Source organism: Phyllobates terribilis, unplaced genomic scaffold (genome assembly GCF_046119375.1).
Source record: "Phyllobates terribilis strain yellow unplaced genomic scaffold, ASM4611937v1 Scaffold_3__8_contigs__length_932513732, whole genome shotgun sequence".
In the NCBI taxonomy this organism is placed as follows: Eukaryota; Metazoa; Chordata; class Amphibia; order Anura; family Dendrobatidae; genus Phyllobates; species Phyllobates terribilis.
The window spans coordinates 775,947,763-775,967,219 of NW_027362763.1; the positions used below are offsets into that span (position 1 = coordinate 775,947,763).

A 19,457-nucleotide genomic window follows, 5' to 3' on the forward strand; every position below is an offset into this window, starting at 1 on the left:
GGACTCCTCCCCTGGTTTACCGATGTCCTCTTTTCAGCTCCAACAGCCAAAATCCAGTGTTCTTTGAGCTCGCGGAGACTCTTCACTTACCCCAAAATGCAGTGGGAATATGCAAATTATCTCCTCAGGACTCCTCCCCTGGTTTACCGATGTCCTCTTTTCAGCTCCAACATCCAAAATCCAGTGTTCTTTGAGCTCGCGGAGACTCTTCACTTACCCCAAAATGCAGTGGGAATATGCAAATTATCTCCTCAGGACTCCTCCCCTGGTTTACCGATGTCCTCTTTTCAGCTTCAACAGCCAAAATCCAGTGTTCTTTGAGCTCGCGGAGACTCTTCACTTACCCCAAAATGCAGTGGGAATATGCAAATTATCTCCTCAGGACTCCTCCCCTGGTCATACCTGTATGCTTCATATCTGCAGTCTTGTTCTTCAGAAATCATCTTTTAATCCTTTATGTTAATGCAATTCCTTCAGGCTTTGCGGTGCCTGGAAGGGAACTCTGCCTCCGGTCTTCAATTGCGTGCCTCCCATCAGCGTCACAGGAAACTGTGACGTCTAGTGGTTGTCCCACGCCTGCACCCTGCAATTGTGATTTTCCAGTTTATTTTTCCACTCTTCTAGGGGCATTGGCTTCTTGTTTCTACTGCACAGGTGCCGGCATATACAGTAAAGGAAATAATTATTTGATCTCTTGCTGTATTTGTAAGTTTGCCCACTGACAAAAACATGAACAGTCTATAATTTTAAGGGTAGGTTAATTTTAACTTTGAGACATAGAATATCTCAAAAAAATAAATCAAGAAAATCACATTGTATAAATTAGATAATTTATTTGCATTTTGCAGTGAGAAATAAGTATTTGATCCCTCTGGCAAACAACACTTAATACTTGGTGCAAAACCCTTGTTGGCAAGCACAGCAGTCAGATGATGAGGGTTTTTGTAGTTAATGAGTTTTGCGCACATGTCAGGAGGAATATTGGTCCACTCCTCTTTGCAAATCATCTCTAAATCATTAAGATTTTGAGGCTGTCACTTGGCAACTTGGAGCTTCAACTCCCTCCATAAGTTTTCTATGGGATTAAGGTCTGGAGACTGGCTAGGCCACTCCATGACCTTATTGTGCTTCTTTTTGAGCCACTCCTTTGTTGCCTTGGCTGTATGTTTTGGGTCATTGTCTTGCTGGAATACCCAGCCACGACCCATTTTAATGTCCTGGCGGAGGGAAGGAGGTTGTCACTCAGGATTTTACGGTACATGGCTCCATCCATTCTCCCATTGATGCGGTGAAGTAGTCCTGTGCCCTTAGCAGAGAAACACCCCCAAAACATAATGTTTCCACCTCCATGCTTGACAGTGGGGACGGTGTTCTTTGGGTCATCGGCAGCATTTCTGTTCCTCCAAACACGGCGAGTTGAGTTAATGCCAAAGAGCTCAATTTTTGTCTCATCTGACCACAGCACCTTCTCCGAATAACTCACAGAATCATCCAGGTGTTCACTGGTAAACTTCAGACGGGCCTGCACATGTGCCTTCTAGAGCAGGGGGACCTTGTGGGCACTGCAGGATTTTAAACCTTTAAGGCGTAATGTGTTATCAATGGTTTTCTTGGTGACTGTGGTCCCAGCTGCCTTGAGATCATTAACAAGTTCCCCCCGTGTAGTTTTAGGTTGAACTCTCTCACCTTTCTCATGATCAAGGATACCCCACGAGGTGAGATTTTGCATGGTACCCCAGATCGATGTCGATTGACAGTCATTTTGTATTTCTTGCATTTTCTTACTATTTGCCCAACACTTGTCTCCTTCTCACCCAGGGTCTTACTTATGGTTTTGTAGCCCATTCCAGCTTTGTGCAGGTCTATGATCTTGTCCCTGACATCCTTAGAAAGCTCTTTGGTCTTGCCCATGTTGTAGAGATTAAAGTCTGACTAATTAATTTAATCTGTGGACAGGAGTCTTTTATACAGGTGACTATGTAAAACAGCTATCTTTAATGCAGGTAACGAGTTGATTAGGAGCGTCTAACTGGTCTGTAGGAGCCAGAACTCATAATGTTTGTAGGGGATCAAATACTTATTTTTCACTGCAAAATGCAAATAAATTTATCTAATTTATACAATGTGATTTTCTTGATTTTTTTGGGGGATAGTCTATCTCTCAATGTTAAAATTAACCTACCCTTAAAAATTATAGACTGTTCATGTCTGTCAGTGGGCAAACTTCCAAAAACTGCGAGGGATCAAATAATTATTTCCTTCACTGTAGTAGGTATGACTATTAAGTATTCTAGAACCCGTATGCCCATATTAATAGGTTAGGTACATCCAGGGGGTTGACAGATTTCTTTTAATGGTGTTGCAGTCTCTGTGGCCTTTCAGAAAAGCTGTGTATATACTGACAGACCATGTGACACTTTATTACACACAGGTGGACTTCCCATCTCTAAACATGCAACTTATGAAGGTACCGTATTTTTCGGACTATAAGACGCACCAGACCATAAGACGCACCTAGGTTTTAGAGGAGGGAAAAAAAAAATTTAAGCCAAAAATTTGTTCATGATGCACTTTTAAGGAGGAGGGGGTCTTCTACTGACACTGGTATAGTGGTAATGTCCCCCAATTCTGACAATATCCTCCATCCTGGTATATAGGCCCCCCCTTCCTTTTATACGTGGTCCCCATCCCCATCCTCTTATGCCTGGCATCCCTCCATCCTGGTATGCCTGGCATCCCTCCATCCTGGTATGCATGGAACACCTCCATCCTGGTATGCATGGAACACCTCCATCCTGGTATGCATGGAACACCTCCATCCTGGTATGCATGGAACACCTCCATCCTGGTATGCATGGAACACCTCCATCCTGGTATGCATGGAACACCTCCATCCTGGTATGCATGGAACACCTCCATCCTGGTATGCATGGAACACCTCCATCCTGGTATGCATGGAACACCTCCATCCTTACCCTGGTATGCATGGCACCCCTCCATCCTTACCCTGGTATGCATGGCACCCCTCCATCCTTACCCTGGTATGCATGGCACCCCTCCATCCTTACCCTGGTATGCATGGCACCCCTCCATCCTTACCCTGGTATGCATGGCACCCCTCATCCTTACCCTGGTATGCATGGCACCCCTCATCCTCATCATGCTGCACATAAAAAAAAAAATAAACACTCCTACTCACCTTTCTTCTCTCCTCCAGCGCTGCGTCCTGTCTGCCCGCACTGATCTCTACATGTGAGCTGCGCATGACATCACTGCCATGCGCGGCTCACAAGGAGAGATCAGCTGCCGGAAGTCCCTGCTCCCCACGCCGGGACTGTGTGCGCGGGGAGCAGTGACTTCACTCTCCTTCATAGCTGGCACACAGCGTAGCCACGCTGCGGCTCCTGCTGCTGCCGGGCTATAGCATGTGCCCGCTTATTAAAGGGCATGAATATTCACCCCCTCCCCACGCCCATGGGCGTGGAGAGAGGTTGAATATTCATGCCCTTTAACAGCGGGCACAGGCGATTCCGCCAGCAGCAGGAGCCGCGCTGCGGCTACACTGTGTGCTGCTATTAAGGAGCATGAATATTCAGCGCTCCCCACGCCCCGTGGGTGTGGGGAGCAGTGAATATTCATTTTCTTTAGCAGCGGGGACAGTGTAGGCTGCAGCGGGCGGCTGCTGCCTCCTGTGCCCCGCTCCTCCACCGCTACCGCTTCCCCCACCCCCCACATATATATACACCCCCTCAACATTCGGACTATAAGACGCACCCCCCCATTTTCCTCCAAAAATTTTAATTTTTCTTATAGTCCGAAAAATACGGTAATTGTTTGAATCAGAAATTTTTAGGGGCTTCATAGCAAAAGGGGTGAATACATATGCACATGCCAATTTTTAGTTATTTGATCCCATAAATTAAATGTATGCCTATATTTTTCTCACTTCACTTCACCGACTTAGACTATTTAGTGCTGATGCATCACACACAAACTGGATTACAAAAATATTTAAACACCGGTTGTAATGTAACAAAATATATAAAAAACCAAGGGGGGTGAATACTTTTGCAAACCACGGTAGATGGCACCCTCAGGCCTTGCTCCAGTCACCATCATTGCCCTAAGGTCCCATCAGCAATCTGTATTCTGCAAAGATTAGCGGATCACGTAAATAAACTCTTTCTACGAAGAGTATCTTGGTCTGTACTGGCTAGTTACAGCTTCCTGTTGAAATAAATGTAAATTAAATTGCTAAAATATAGAAATGAATCAGGTAAATGCGGTGCGATTCTTACGTTTTTTTTATATCTTTATCTAGGCTGTTGCACACTATGAGCAGTCAGCAGATTACTATAAGGGGGAAGAGTCCAACAGGTAAATGTTGTTATGGGATTTGCTATGTTCTTGCTTCTGATTGGTTCTACTAGATGTGTACAAAGCAGTTTTTTTGTTGTACTGTAGCTCCTAAACTGGAGTTAAGGCAGAAACTCACTGCTTCTGAATACTAGCTTAATAGTAGAATGGGTGACTAAATCTTGCCATGCAGTATGAGCTTCCACATAGCCTCCCATGTACAGCGCGAGCCCCCACATAGCCTCCCATGTACAGCGCGAGCCCCCACATAGCCTCCCATGTACAGCGCGAGCCCCCACATAGCCTCCCATGTACAGCGCGAGACCCCACATAGCCTCCCATGTACAGCGCGAGACCCCACATAGCCTCCCATGTACAAATATCCCATCCACATGAAAAGAAAAAAACATATACTCACCTCGCTCCCGTTCCCTGGGCACTCTGCTCCTGTCTCCTGTGCAGTGAGTCTCAGCAGCAGCTCAATAAAATGACATCATCTCTTCTGCTGTTTCACAAGCTGATTGGTGGAAGATGGAGCTGGCGGCCCCATCCTTCACCAATGTATTCACCGCTGTCTGCATCCTGAAGATGCGGATAGCGGTGACAGCGGGCGGCGGATGGACTATTGGCAGGGGAGGGTGACTGAGAAAGACAGAGGCAGGATGTGGCCCAAGGGACGCAGTTTACCCAGGTCTGCTGTACCCAATGCCAACAGATATGTTTCTTAATACCCCTATCTTTGCACCCTCTACATCCATTTTTCCAAAAATGTTGAGACAAGAAATATAATATGTAGACACCTGAACCTTGGGTCCAAGGCACATCTAGTGAAGAAACCAAACTTCCGCTGGTTTAACAACTGATTGACATTTTTGTAATATACCCCAGGATAGAATCATCTTTTATTATTATAGCCCTTGATTCATGATTTTAATTTTTATTTCTGTATATGGTTGGACTCCAATAATGTATACTCCACGGTGACCTAAGGTGAACATTAGCTTTTAGTACATTGCATTACTTTACAGTCAGAATCATAAAGCTCAGATCAGCATCAGAGCTGCCTTCACAATTCTGCATCTTCAGGGCCTTCATCAGTGTCTGCACTAAACTCACGCTGAAGAAAAAAAAGTATTGTAATGTCTTACATCTCTTCAAATTTGTCAAAAGTGCATCTGTTGCCTGGTTTGACAAATACATACATGGTTATAGCACAAAAATTTGGATAAAATATTCCGTGTTCAGTTTCTTGTGTATTTGAAATTGAATAAATCACTGTTCCCCTACCTCCTCCCTTACTCGGGTCCATAATTACACATTTGGTTATGTGATCAGATCACCTTCATATTTCAGCTAACAGACGTTGTTTGTGTGTAGAAGCTCCATTACATTTTCGATTTATTCTTTTTCATACATTATATATGAAGTCGACTAGTCCATCTTTTCAAAAATACTTTTCTGATGGCTCTTTGGGATGAGTTGAAACGTTTCCAGTAGTAGATTTTTTTTTTTCCAGAATTTCTTTTTGTACTAATAATTTTTGGACTCTCCAGTTAAAAAATTTATATTTTCTTCTTTACATTTAAACAGCCTAAGGGACCAATTCATCAAAGCTTTTATGACACAACAGTGGTGTAAACGTTTTGAAAAGTAGAGTTGTGCAAAAATGTGACTGTTTTTTTGGCATTTTCACGTTGTTTTGGATCAGCGCCGCCAAAATGGGCAGAGCTGGGGAGGGACAGGGCATGGCTACACCCCCTTGTCTAATTCATCAAATTTGCAAGTGTTTTCTATGCCATAAATGCTGACACTTACTAGAAGCGCCAAATTCATTAAGAGGCGTGCACCTCTTAATGAAGCCGTGCCATGTAGTCCGTCAAGACTGGCATAGTATCATTGTGCGCTACACCTGTCTTGATGAATCAGCCCCTAAATATATCTTCTCAGTGTCCTTCCTGACCCATACGCCCCAAGATGTCATAATGGAAGATTAACAACCAAGGATCATTATTCACTGAATATTCCAAAATTTAAAAAATTTATCTTTTCACTTCATTGTAAAATAACCTTTTTTGGGGGGCATTCCCATAATGTATAGAATAGTTTAGCCTTAAAGCCAGGGCTATGGAGTCTGAGTCGGTGCCCATTTTGGTGGAGTCGGTATAAAATGGACCGACTCAGACTCCTAAAATATATAATAAATTGGCTACAGTAGTTCAATGCAGTTTGTGGGGAATATTTTTTCATAAGAATTTGGGAAAGTTATGAAATGTCCTATAAATGTCTGTCCTATTCCTGATCTAAGGGTCTAGACTTTTAGCTGAGAAAAATGTGTCCTACCGTAAATTTATCACTTAAACATGAGCCATGTATGAGGGAGTTGTGGAGTCGGAGTCATGGAAATTGAGGAGTCTGAGTCAAAGGTTTGGCTTACCGACTCCACAGCCCTGCTTAAAGCCCCCATACACATTGGATAGATGTCCCACAGCTCTCTCCCAATGTCACCATACATGGGAATGTTTGGCTTTGCCAAGTTCTCCTTTGTTCTTTATGAGACAGTCACTGTGAGAGTCTTCTGGCAGCGGCTTATCTCTCAGAGAGAAAAGGGAATGGCTATGGGAAATCCAACGTGCCAGATCCTTCAGATGATGTTGTGGGAGAACCTGCATGTACCCATACACCTTAGACTGTAAGACTATGTTATATTCCACTGGACCCTTTGTGCTTTATTCTAATACATCTGCTAACGATCTCAAGCCCCTTTTTGAGCATTTCTTCCTCTTTCATATACAGTGGGTACGGAAAGTATTCAGACCCCTTTAAATTTTTCACTCTTTGTTTCATTGCAGCCATTTGGTAAATTCTAAAAAGTTCATTTTTTTTTTCTCATTAAACTTTACTCTGCACCCCATCTTGACTGAAAAAAAACAGATGTAGAAATTTTTGCAAATTTTTAAAAAAAGAAAAACTGAAATATCACATGGTCATAAGTGTAACATACCTGGCGGCGTCCTTGCATGGTGGTCCATCTCCCACTGTGCAAGAGGGCGCACTTGATCTCCTGTCCAGAATGTCTCTCTGGCTTCCCTCCATGCTGTCTGTTTGTGTCTGTTTCTGCTGCTTAAGGGCGGCGCCCGATCACTTCCTGCCTTTTGTACCTGCTGTGGGTCACACCCCTTGTGCGTCCTCAGCCTATTGCTGTCTGTCACTTGGTATATAGCTCAGCAGCTCCCTTCTATCCCTGCCTGAGCATAGTGTTTCCTTCAGTGTGTGCTTGCACTCTGAAGGTGCCAGGTCCCGTCTCTTGTCTCCTGCTTTTTGTATCAGTTCCCGTGTCTGAACTGAGTCCTGTATGTCTCCTGCTTTGCGGTATCAGCTCCCGTGTCTGAACTGAGTCCTTTCTGTGTTCTCTTGTCTGTCCTGTCTGAACACGCTCCTAGCCTGTTCCTCCTGCCTTCTAGGGGCCGATTACCTAGACCCGTTCCTGTATCTTGTCTGACCTGTCTGTACTCGCTCCTAGCCTGTTCCTCTCGCCTTCTAGTGGCCGATTTCCTAGACCCGCTCCTGTGTCTGGTCTGTCCTGTCTGAACACGCTCCTTGCCTGTTCGTTCCGCCTTTTAGTGGCCGATTTCCTAGACCCGCTCCTGTGTCTGGTCTGTCCTGTCTGAACACGCTCCTTGCCTGTTCGTTCCGCCTTCTAGTGGCCGATTTCCTAGACCCGCTCCTGTGTCTGGTCTGTCCTGTCTGAACACGCTCCTTGCCTGTTCGTCCCGCCTCTCTGGGGGCCGTATTCCCAGACCCGCTCCTGTATCCCTCTGCAGTGTCGGTCTCCTCCGTACACTCAGTTCCAGTCTGAACTCTCTCCTGTCCTTTACCTGTTTTGCCTCTATGTCCGTTCCCTTCCTTTTTCTGCAGAGTCTGAACTCGTACCTAACTCCTGCTTGTTGTCTCTGCAAGTACTGTGTGAGTATCTGGCTCTGTCTTTCCCTTCCTGTCTGTTCCGTGTGAACAGAGCCCTGTCCTCCCTGCTCAGCCTTGTCTGCACTCTAGCTGTGCTTGCCTGTAACCCTCTGCCTGTATTGTTCCTGAGTCCCGGTGTGTACTGGGTCCTATCCCGCCTGTGTTCCTACCTGCTAGTGCCTCCCTGTCTGCACTCTAGCTGTGCTTGTCTTTACCCCCCTGCCTGCATACCCGCCTGCCTGCATACCAGTCGTGCCTGCCTATACCCACCAGTCTGTGTGCCAGCCTACCAGCCTGTTCCTGTATTCCCCTGTGTGGGTCAACAGCCGTGTCCGGGGTCTGTCCTGGAGTAGCACCTGGTCCCTCTGCTCGGTTCCTCCTTGGTGCACTGGCGTCGTATGCCGTCGTGCGACCCTGGTCGGATCGGGTGAATACTTAGTCACGCCCCTCCAGGCATTCACTCTCCGGCACGGTCCAGTGGAATCACTACCAATCACACGCACACGCCGCTTAGCCCGGGCGTGTGCATAACAATAAGTATTCAGACCCTTTGCTCAGTATTGAGTAGAACCTACCTTTTGAGCTAATACAACCATGAGTCTTCTTGGGAATGATGCAACAAGTTTTTCGCACCTGGATTTGGGAATCCTCTACTATTCTTCCTTGCAGATCCTCACCAGTTCCATCAGGTTGGATGGTGAACGTTGGTGGACAGCCATTTTCAGGTCTCGCCAGAGATGCTCAATTGGGTTTAGGTCAGGGCTCTGGCTGGGCCAGTCAAGAATGGTCACAGAGTTGTTCTGAAGCCACTCCTTGTTATTTTAGCTGTGTGCTTAGGGTCATTGTCTTGTTAGAAGGTAAACCTTCGGCCAAGTCTGAGGTCCAGAGCACTCTGGAAGAGGTTTTCATCCAGGATATCTCTGTACTTGGCCGCATTCATGTTTCCTTCAATTGCTACCAGTTGTCCTGTCCCTGCAGCTGAAAAACACCGCCATAGCCACCACCATGTTTCACTGTTGGGATTGTATTGGGCAGGTGATGAGCAGTGCCTGGTCTTCTCCACACATACCGCTTAGAATTATCACCAAAAAGTTCTATCTTCGCCTCATCAAACCAGAGAATCTTATTTCTCATAGTCTGGGAGTCCTTCATGTGTTTTTGAGCAAACTCTATGCGGGCTTTCATATGTCTTACTCTGAGGAGAGGCTTCCATCGGGCCACTCTGCCATAAAGGCCCGACTGGAGGAGGGCTGCAGTGATAGTTGACTTTATGGAACTTTCTCCCATCTCCCTACTGCAGCTCTGGAGCTCCGCCACAGTGATTTTGGGGTTCTTCTTTACCTCTCTCACCAAGGCTTTTCTCCCACGATTGCTCAGTTTGGCTGGACGGCCAGGTCTAGGAAGACTTCTGGTGGTCCCATACTTGTTCCATTTAAGGATTATGATGGCCACTGTGCTCTTAGGAACCTTGAGTAATGCAGAAATTCTTTTGTAACCTTGGCCAGATCTGTGCCTTGCCACAGTTCTGTCTCTGAGCTCCTTGGTCAGTTCCTTTTGAGCTCATCATTCTCATTTGGTCTGACATGCACTGTGAGCTGTGAGGTCCTATATAGACAGGTGTGCTCCTTTTCAAATCAAGTCCTATCAGTTTAATTAAACACAGCTGGTCTCTAATGAAGGAGTAGAACCATCTCAAGGAGGATCACAAGGAAATGGACAGCATGTGACTTAAATATGAGTTTCTGAGCAAAGGGTCTGAATACTTATGACCATGTAATATTTCAGTTTTTCTTTTTTAATAAATTTGCAAAAATTTCTACATTTCTGTTTTTTTTCCAGTCAAGATGGGGTGCAGAGTGTACATTAATGAGAAAAAAAAATGAACTTTTTAGAATTTACCAAATGGCTGCAATGAAACAAAGACTGAAAAATGTAAAGGGGTCTGAATACTTTCTGTACCCACTGTATGTTTTAGGTCTTCTCTGATCTGATATAAGAAATATGTACATTGAAACAGTTTGTAAGAAATAAAACTTTGGAAGAAGCTGGACATTTTTTCACATTTGTTTCTCATTTCAGCTCTGCAAATAAGTGTCTGCTAAAAGTGGCTGCTTACGCCGCTCAACTGGAGCAGTATCAAAAAGCAATAGAAATATATGAACAGGTTTGTACCAGTATATCATGAAAGGGTTGGTCCACAAATAACATATATCACCTATCCACAGCATAGCTGATCAATGTGATTGCTGAGGGTCCCACTGCTAGAAAGTGAGAGCAGTGGTCCCATGTTCATTGTTGGAGTAGAGCACAGTTCATACATGCTCTTTGGCTCTCTATTGAGTGTATAATGCTCAGCTTTCCTCGTCAGTCCAATGGATGGTCATCAAGATAATGAGGTACATCAGTAATTAGTGTTTGAAGAAGTTGAACAAAGTCAGTGAAGTAAAGCCACCATTATGAGTTACAACGACACCTGTAAGGAGAAGGCCACCTTCATAGACAGAATGGGGCGTAAATACAGGACGAGGGTTGACCACTTAGGGTAGCATAATGGAGTCCCAATGATGCTACCAATGTCTATAGGAGACATTGGTAGTTGGTGCAGCGAATTCTATGAAAAAGCTTCAATCTGGAAGTTTATTTATCTCTAAAGTGAATGGTAGGCGTGGGAGAAATAAAAAAAACAGACCAATGAAACCAGTCAGGGAGCAAAAGTGTGATTCTAGCTCGCCCATACACAGGAATGGGTGCGTGGATGTGCTGGTAATATTTATGACTTTATTTAATCTTAATTAAAAATTAGGATACAGACAAGATCTGCCAGGTTTCCGAGCATAAACGGTTTTAAACTGGCTCTTATTAGTCAAAATGAGCACTGATCTCTGATACTACTAGTATTTCAGTCACCAAATATACTTAATAGGGTATTGTCATAACTTATTGTTCCCACAGGATAGGGGCTAACTGATGGCTGCCGTTCTAACACCTCCTCCCTCAGCTATCCTGAGACCTCGGCTCTGGGTCCCAAGAACGTCTTGAAGACAGTGGAGGACCGGATGCCCAAGTGCTCAGTTCATCGTCCATGTCTGCCAGAGCAGTCGGATATCTTTGGCGGTCTCATAGACAGTGAATGGAGCAGAGATCTAGCCTTCTGATTAATACAGCCCTGTTCTCAGGGTTTGCTGAGGGTCCCCACACAGCGCCATTACTCCTTAGCAGTATACCGTCATCTCAAATGCGCGAACACGGACATCTGCAATCCGATATCTGATGAAGTCCCATGAGATGATGGAGACTGAACGTTGTATCCTTGTATTGTGTAATCACATGGGATGATTCACTGCCGACAGCTTCTGTTGTATTCACTTTTTGTGTTTTTGTTCTCATATCAAAATTCTAATATTTCCTAGATCGGCACAAGCACGATGGATAATCCCCTGCTGAAGTATAGTGCAAAAGAATATTTCTTCAAAGCTGCCCTCTGCCATTTTATTGTAGATGAGCTGAATGCTAAGGTGAGGCGTACATCCCATGTATTCACTGAGGAGATCAATATAGAGAATGACCTAATGTACAGACTGAGCTGAAATTCAACAAATTCTGCCTTTCTGTTATCGAACAATGTGTGACAGTGGGGGCGAGTTACCAAAACTGTCTGAAAGTGAATCTGGCTTTGTTCTCCATAGCAACCAATCAGAGCTCAGCTTTTATTTATTTAGCTGCTGTGGAATAATGTAAGCTGTGCTGTGATTGGTTCCTATCAGATCATGTGATGCCATACTAAAGCTATATTTTCAGTGATGAGACTGACCATTGCTGGCAATATTATGGGTCAACCCTAAGTGCTGAAGCCTTGTGACCCCCTCGCTTGTTTTGACTTACTTTGCTCATAATTGAGATATTGAAGCTATTAAGACCACTGTAAATATATTTATTAACAGTATACCTCTTTATAAGGTTTTGGGACTGTCCTAAGTCAGAAAATAAGAATTTCAGTATAAATTTATGAAATTTTTTGGCCTAAGACTTAAAGAGAGTATGTGGGAGTGTTTTTCCCCGCTATGGGGTGAAGCATTTATCGTCAGTTAGCTGCTATCTATCTGCCAGTTCTGCCCTCCGTTAACCTCTCCCAGTTCAGAGCTGTCACGGACCACCCCTGCTATAGATATCCCTGCTTGCTGTGACGTCACATTGACAGAGCAGTTCCTTACTAAATGCGAGTAGTCAGCTGTCAATCAACATTACATCGGCCGTGACTCCCCGTCGACAGAGCAGAGCGGAAGAGAAGGAACTGCTCTGTTGAACTCACATTACTGAGAGCAGAAGAATCGCTGACAGGAGCGGCCTGGAGAGGTCATTGTAGGGCAGAACGGGTAGGTAGTCAGATAAGTGCTTAGTCTCATAGGGGAAGAAAAAAGTCCCATATAACTATTTTAAAAGGGTCTTCCGGTAAGTAGAAGTTACCACCTATTTACGTGATAGGTGATAACTTCTAGATCATTGGGGCTCTGACTGCTGGGACCCAAATCCATCACCAGAACTACGCACGTTTATCCTCATTAGAATGGAGTGCCGGTGCTCGTGCTCCACCGTCGCTTCATTCCTTGTCTGAGACTGCCGAAGAAAGCGAAGTACATAGGGAATGAATGGAGCAGTGGTCAGGCATACGCACTGTCACTGCATACTAATGAGGATAAAAGCGCCCCGTTCTGACATTTTATGTGAGTGCCAACAGTCAGACCCTCCCCGATCTGGTTATCACCAATCCAATGGATAGCTGATAACTTCTTCCCACTTTTAAAAAATCTGTCTAAAAGTTGTTAGCCAACCCCCTCCTGGTACGTTGAACCTACTTTTTCAACTTTTGGTGAGCATGAGGTCAAAAGTGAAAAATTTGCAACTTTTTTGAAAGTTTTTATTTAAATTTTAACTTTTTGGGGCAAAAATTGGGGTAAGATGAGTATCAAATGATGGTCACTGTTTGCGCAGCGCGGCACATATAGTACATAGCAGGGCACTTATATCAATTTATTTGCCTTTGTTAAAGCACCATTCCAGCCTTTGTTTGTTTTTCACCGATGGAGTGGCGCTTTAAATGTAATTCCCTCTCCCGGTCATTTACTTGCCCTCCGGTGGCTTCACCATTTTTCGGCACCGCTCCTGTCCTCCTGCCATCTTGTGAGTGCAGCTTCTGACTGGCCAGGAGTCAGAAGTTACATCACAAGCTCTCAATGCAAGTCTATGAGAGCCAGAACAAAGCTGTCATAGACTTGCATTGACCAGTGACCTTCATGAAACACTGGAGCAGCGAGAAGGTCGCAATCTGCAGAAGACGGACCGCAGCGGCAGCGAAAATAGATGAAAATTCTAGAAGGTGAGTATCAGACAGGGTGAGGGGACTTAAATTTTCAGCACCACTCCAACGATGAAATGGAAAAAATTGTTGGAGTGGTGCTTTAACATAAAGCCAACATATTACACTGTTCAGTGATCACACCATTCCCAGCTCCTGCTCCTAGTTTGGATGATGATCTCTCTTCCCTTTGTCAGACACATGTACAACACAGCCAATTCTATAGGGCATCAATGATCATATTAGTATGGGTTTGTGAGTGTGAAACCAGAGTACAGTGAGGAAATCCCACAAGCAGCGTCCATACATTATACAGACATGGCGGTACATTTCAATATACAGTAATGACTATACAGTACAATCACATTGTGCCATGCACTTGCTCATCTTGCCGCCTTCTGTTAGTTTTCAAGCTGAATTTTTTTTTCTTTCTTTTTAGCTTGCAGTGGAGAAATATGAAGAAATGTTCCCAGCATTTACAGATTCAAGAGAATGCCAGCTAATAAAGGTCAGTGTGCGCAGACGTGATGAGACTGGTGGGACAGATTGGGGGTTAGGATTGGGTTGGCACATCTGATTTGCAGTTAAGGACTGGTAGGGAACGTATAACCTTGCATGAACTTATCTTGTATATTTCTTCAGAAATTGCTTGAAGCTCATGAAGAACAGAACAGTGAAGCCTATACTGAAGCTGTACGTAACATTCATTAAAATAAAAAAAAATATATATGTGTGTGTTTGTTTATATATAGTAATATAGTATATATGTGTTTATATAGTACAGACCAAAAGTTTGGACACACCTTCTCATTTAAAGATTTTTTTGCTTTGATGACTGCTTTGCACACTCTTGGCATTTTCTTGATGAGCTTCAAGAGGTAGTCACCGGAAATGGTCTTCCAACAATCTTGAAGGAGTTCCCAGAGATGCTTAGCACTTGTTGGCCCTTTTGCCTTCACTCTGCGGTCCAGCTCACCTCAAACCATCTCGATTGGGTTCAGGTCTGGTGACTGTGGAGGCCAGGTCATCTGGCGTAGCACCCCATCACTCTCCTTCTTGGTCAAATATCCCTTACACAGCCTGGAGGTGTGTTTGGGGTCATTGTCCTGTTGAAAAATAAATGATGGTCCAACTAAAGGCAAACCGGATGGAATAGCATGCCGCTGCAAGATGCTGTGGTAGCCATGCTGGTTCAGTTTGCCTTCAATTTTGAATAAATCCCCAACAGTGTCACCAGTAAAGCACCCCCACACCATCACACCTCCTCCTCCATGCTTCACGGTGGGAACCAGGCATGTAGAGTCCATCCGTTCACCTTTTCTGCGTCGCACAAAGACACGGTGGTTGGAACCAAAGATCTCAAATTTGGACTCATCAGACCAAAGCACAGATTTCCACTGGTCTAATGTCCATTCCTTGTGTTCTTTAGCCCAAATAAGTCTCTTCTGCTTGTTGCCTGTCCTTAGCAGTGGTTTCCTAGCAGCTATTTTACCATGAAGACCTGCTGCACAAAGTCTCCTCTTAACAGTTGTTGAAGAGATGTGTCTGCTGCTAGAACTCTGTGTGGCATTGACCTGGTCTCTAATCTGAGCTGCTGGTGACTCTTGGTCTTCCTTTCCTGGGGCGGTCCTCATGTGAGCCAGTTTCTTTTTAGCGCTTGATGGTTTTTGCAACTGCACTATTAAACCTGACAGGGCACACCTGTGAAGTGACTACCTCTTGAAGCTCGTCAAGAGAATGCCAAGAGTGTGCAAAGCAGTCATCAAAGCAAAAGGCGGCTACTTTGAAGAACCTAGAATATAAGACATATTTTCAGTTGTTTCACACTTTTTTTAAGTATATAATTCCACATGTGTTAATTCATAGTTTTGATGCCTTCAGTGTGAATGTACAATTTTCATAGTCATGAAAATACAGAAAAATCTTTAAATGAGAAGGTGTGTCCAAACTTTTGGTCTGTGCTGTATATAAAAAAATATATATATAGATAGATAGATATAATGCTTTTTGTTTCTTGTCTTGATGTGGTTGGCCAGTTTTTCAATGAAGCAGGAAATAATTTATTCTACTTACAAGTACCATATTTGATTCATAGCTTCTATCACTTGCTTATGTGCGTAGAAGAGCTGCATGCTAGGATAGCGTACACCAAAACGGCAGCTCAGGAAAAACCTCAAATATCTAAAATTTCACAATTAAGTGCCTATGAGTTGCTGGACGATGCTATTATAGGTGCCCTTATACACAACGAACCAACACGTATATAGCACTGGGCAATAATGCCAGTGCCACCAAAGATAAAATAATCAGTTATTATCAGATAAATAACAAGATGAAAATGATTCCCATGATAGGACAGGCGGACTAATTGGGATTTTAACTGCATTATCTGCTTAAACATAATAGCGTATACACAATATGGATGCAATTTTTCCCTTTTTATTCCAGCACTAAGCACTTTTTTTTTACCTTAAAGAACAAATACAAAATTGGCTAAAGCTAATCAAAGGGTAAATGAGATATGATGGTTGTAGTCAAGAAAACCATTATTAAACCAAAATGTAATAGGAAGAAATAAGAAGAAATACTGCCCCCCAGTGCTGACACCACTCATCCGACGTGCATTTCGCCAATGCTTTGACGAGGAAACGCGTGTCGGATGAGTGGTGGCAGCGCTGGGGGTCAGTATTTCTTATTATTTCTTCCTATTACATTTTGCACATTGCAGGTTTTGCACAATTGGTTCATCTATTTAATTACTTATATTTATTTCAATAGTGTATAGCATTGATCCTTGTGATCATATTATATAGCACTTTGTACTTTATTATATGCTGCTTATACTATTTGGCACCTTTTGGATTGTACCTCGCTTCTTGGTAACTGTAATAGGAAAGCTGTGTACTATTTATATCATTATTCTGGACCCTCATATGCTCCCCTTTTGTTGGACACCCTACCCTATTTCTCTTACCTGGTTTTATTGTATTTGAGAAATAAACTTTATATTTTACTTTATATTTAGCTGATGTGTCCCCCTTCTTAGGCTGTACCCTATCTTAGAGTAGGGGTATAGACCCTGATTCAGCGATCGGTCACTTCATTTACTATGTGCAGCAGTTTTGGTACAATCACTGTTTTCTCTGCTACATATCTAGCAGTGTTCTGAATGCTGAACCCTGTGTAACCCCAACCACACCACTGATTAGCAACTTTTTGTGTACACTGTACATTGACCGAAAGCTGCTAAACAGTGGTGGGGTTACGCGAAGGAGGCACGAGGCAGTTAGTCTTGTAGTAATCTCCTGATAAAACACTGATTTTATTGAAAGAGCAACACACAGCCTAGTAAGCAACACATCGCTGGAATCCGGCTCTCATCATGTTGCTCTCAGATTATGTAGAAAAAACTGACTAGAGATGGGTGAATAAATTTGAGCAGAATTGAATTCTACTCAAATTTTGAAAAAATCCACAGATTTTGTGTAATTTGCTTCCGTGCAGATTCTGCAAAATGGCTCGCCTCTCCAACCCCTCTGTAACGCCGACGTCCCTGCACACTGCCTTCTACTTTGGCAGGGACGCTGACATCGGTCTCGCTGCACCTCCTGTGTGCCAGGGCCTGTGCATGCCTCGCAGGTCTCCTGGCAGCACGCGCTCACTGTATCTTAGAGACAGCGCGCATGCGCTCACCTGACGCGTCCCCAGCCGATGGCTGGGAGGCACTTAGTACTTAAGGCACCTTCACCTGTTGGAAGGTGCCTGAGCAACATTAGTATTTAGTTAGTCTGCAAGATGCTAAGTCTCTTTTCAGGTCCCTGTTCCTGCCCTGTTACCCAGAACCTGAACCAGTTCTGCCTTCCTGAACCTGACTAGTCTGAAACAGTACCTGCACCTGCTACCATCCACCATCCTGTATGAACCTGTACCCCAAGTCCGTCCTGTCTGATCCCACCATTTGGTTCTGCCTGAGCCAGTCCTATGGTCCTGAATCCGCGCCATCTGAACCAGCTTCAATATCCGTTCTGGCCGTAATCTTGTTCCTGCTCTACCAGCTACTCCGAGTCTGTACCTTTGTCCCTGTCTCCTTGGGGTTAGCTGCTGTGGTTCCGGGGTCTGTCCTGGAGTGCTATTTGGTGACCACCTGCAGCTCAAGTCTAACCACTTTGGCTTTAGTGAAGAACCAGGTGGTCATTTAGTTATTCTCTTCCAGGCTTTCCCCGGTCCCCAGCACAATGGGTCCACACCCACCAGTGTGAAACCCTCCACTACTCACCGCCACCCATCCGGTCCTCTCCGTATCTTCTGATCTCCTGCTGATTACGAAGGAATCTCCGGGCCTCTCGCACTGTGCCAGACATTCACATGTCAAGTCGAGGGGACCAGAGAGGTCAGCGGAGTATAACAATTTTAATAATCTTTTACATATTACGTTTGTTATGCTCTGGGGTCGAAATAGACATCAGAACACAATAAGAAACGTATTCTCAGAGAATAACTTCCTTGCAAAACAAATTTCCTGGGAAAAAATGCGTGAACAGAATTCAAATTTTGCCTGATTTGCTCATCTCTGCTGATGACAGATTCTCTTTAATATAACTCTTTAAATAACGATGCATAAGATGTGATTTTTTTTTTTTGCACATTCTCAGGTGAAGGAGTTTGACTCCATATCTCGTCTGGATCAATGGCTGACAACCATGTTACTCCGCATCAAGAAATCAATCCAAGGAGATGGCGATGGAGACTTGAAATGAAGAAGGGAATTACAGTGAATTCATGTCTGGTCCTTCTTTGCTTCGGTCTCTGCAGTTTCAATTTACTTTTCCATTTCAGTGCCAGTCTAGTCCGTAGTACAACACGATGTTAATGGCTGCATGTCATCGAGCACTGAAGGGATTTCATAGCAAATTAATTATGTAAAATGTTAGGAGGATGGAGGGAGTTCTTGTGTAAAGTCAGTAACGGAATGAGTAGGTGTAATTACTATTCTTTTAGAATTTATCCCTGGTCTCTGCACAGTGGAAGCAGCCATTATGTGGACTGTCCTAATAGTTCCCATGCCTAAAGATTATTGGCCGTGGGTTATGAACATATAAGTAGAGGAACGCAAGATTGTCGTTCTTGAAAGTCCGTTTATTACAGTACCTGGGTGGTGATATGGATGTCATTTGAGATGGTTCTTTAGCAAAATTTTATTTTTACAAAAATCTGATTACTAATGCAAAAAGAGCCAGAGAATGGGAATGACTGCTGCCAACACGATTTTCCCTCTACTGTCAGAAGAACCAGTCTACTTAAGTTTTCGACTTTTTGCTGGTTTGGATCTGAGCCTAGAGTAGGAAATTAGTAATAGAACACTCTTTCTTCTATTTTTGTTTTTCCTGCACTACTATTGAGATTTTTTTTTTTTTTTTTTTAGAAATAGATGGTAAATAGATTGCTAAAAATGAAGCTGCTTTAGGCTAGGTTCACACTGGAGTTCTGTAAGAAACAGGTTTGTCCACTGATGGACACAAACGCCATCACATGGACCCCGGCGACTATATGTGGGTCCGTTTGGTTTCTTCTTGGGTGTCCGTCACTTTTAATAGTTAAAAAAAAAAAAAAAAGCACAGAAAACAGATCTTGTGAACGTTAAGCAGTCTGACACCAGTGTGAACCTAGCCCTACGTAGGCAATGTAGCACCACAACATAGCTCATGGGTCAGCTGTGGCTACTAATTCTAGATTGCATCACTTAGAAGACATAGCTATTGTCTTATCAAGCCTTAGTCATATTCAGTAT

General features: G+C 43.9%; 1 protein-coding gene across 1 annotated transcript in view; it reads left to right on the plus strand.

Moving 5' to 3' along the window:
• LOC141257588 (beta-soluble NSF attachment protein) overlaps window positions 1-19,081 on the plus strand; it is a 47,075-nt gene extending 27,994 nt beyond the window's left edge. The window contains exons 6-11 of the mRNA XM_073672266.1: window positions 4,322-4,377; window positions 10,396-10,480; window positions 11,727-11,831; window positions 14,109-14,177; window positions 14,312-14,362; window positions 18,322-19,081. Coding sequence (XP_073528367.1) covers window positions 4,322-4,377; window positions 10,396-10,480; window positions 11,727-11,831; window positions 14,109-14,177; window positions 14,312-14,362; window positions 18,322-18,426 — 471 coding nt within the window. The 3' untranslated portion in view covers window positions 18,427-19,081. The remainder of the gene's footprint in view (window positions 1-4,321; window positions 4,378-10,395; window positions 10,481-11,726; window positions 11,832-14,108; window positions 14,178-14,311; window positions 14,363-18,321) is intronic.
• The last annotated feature ends 376 nt before the right edge of the window (window positions 19,082-19,457 follow it).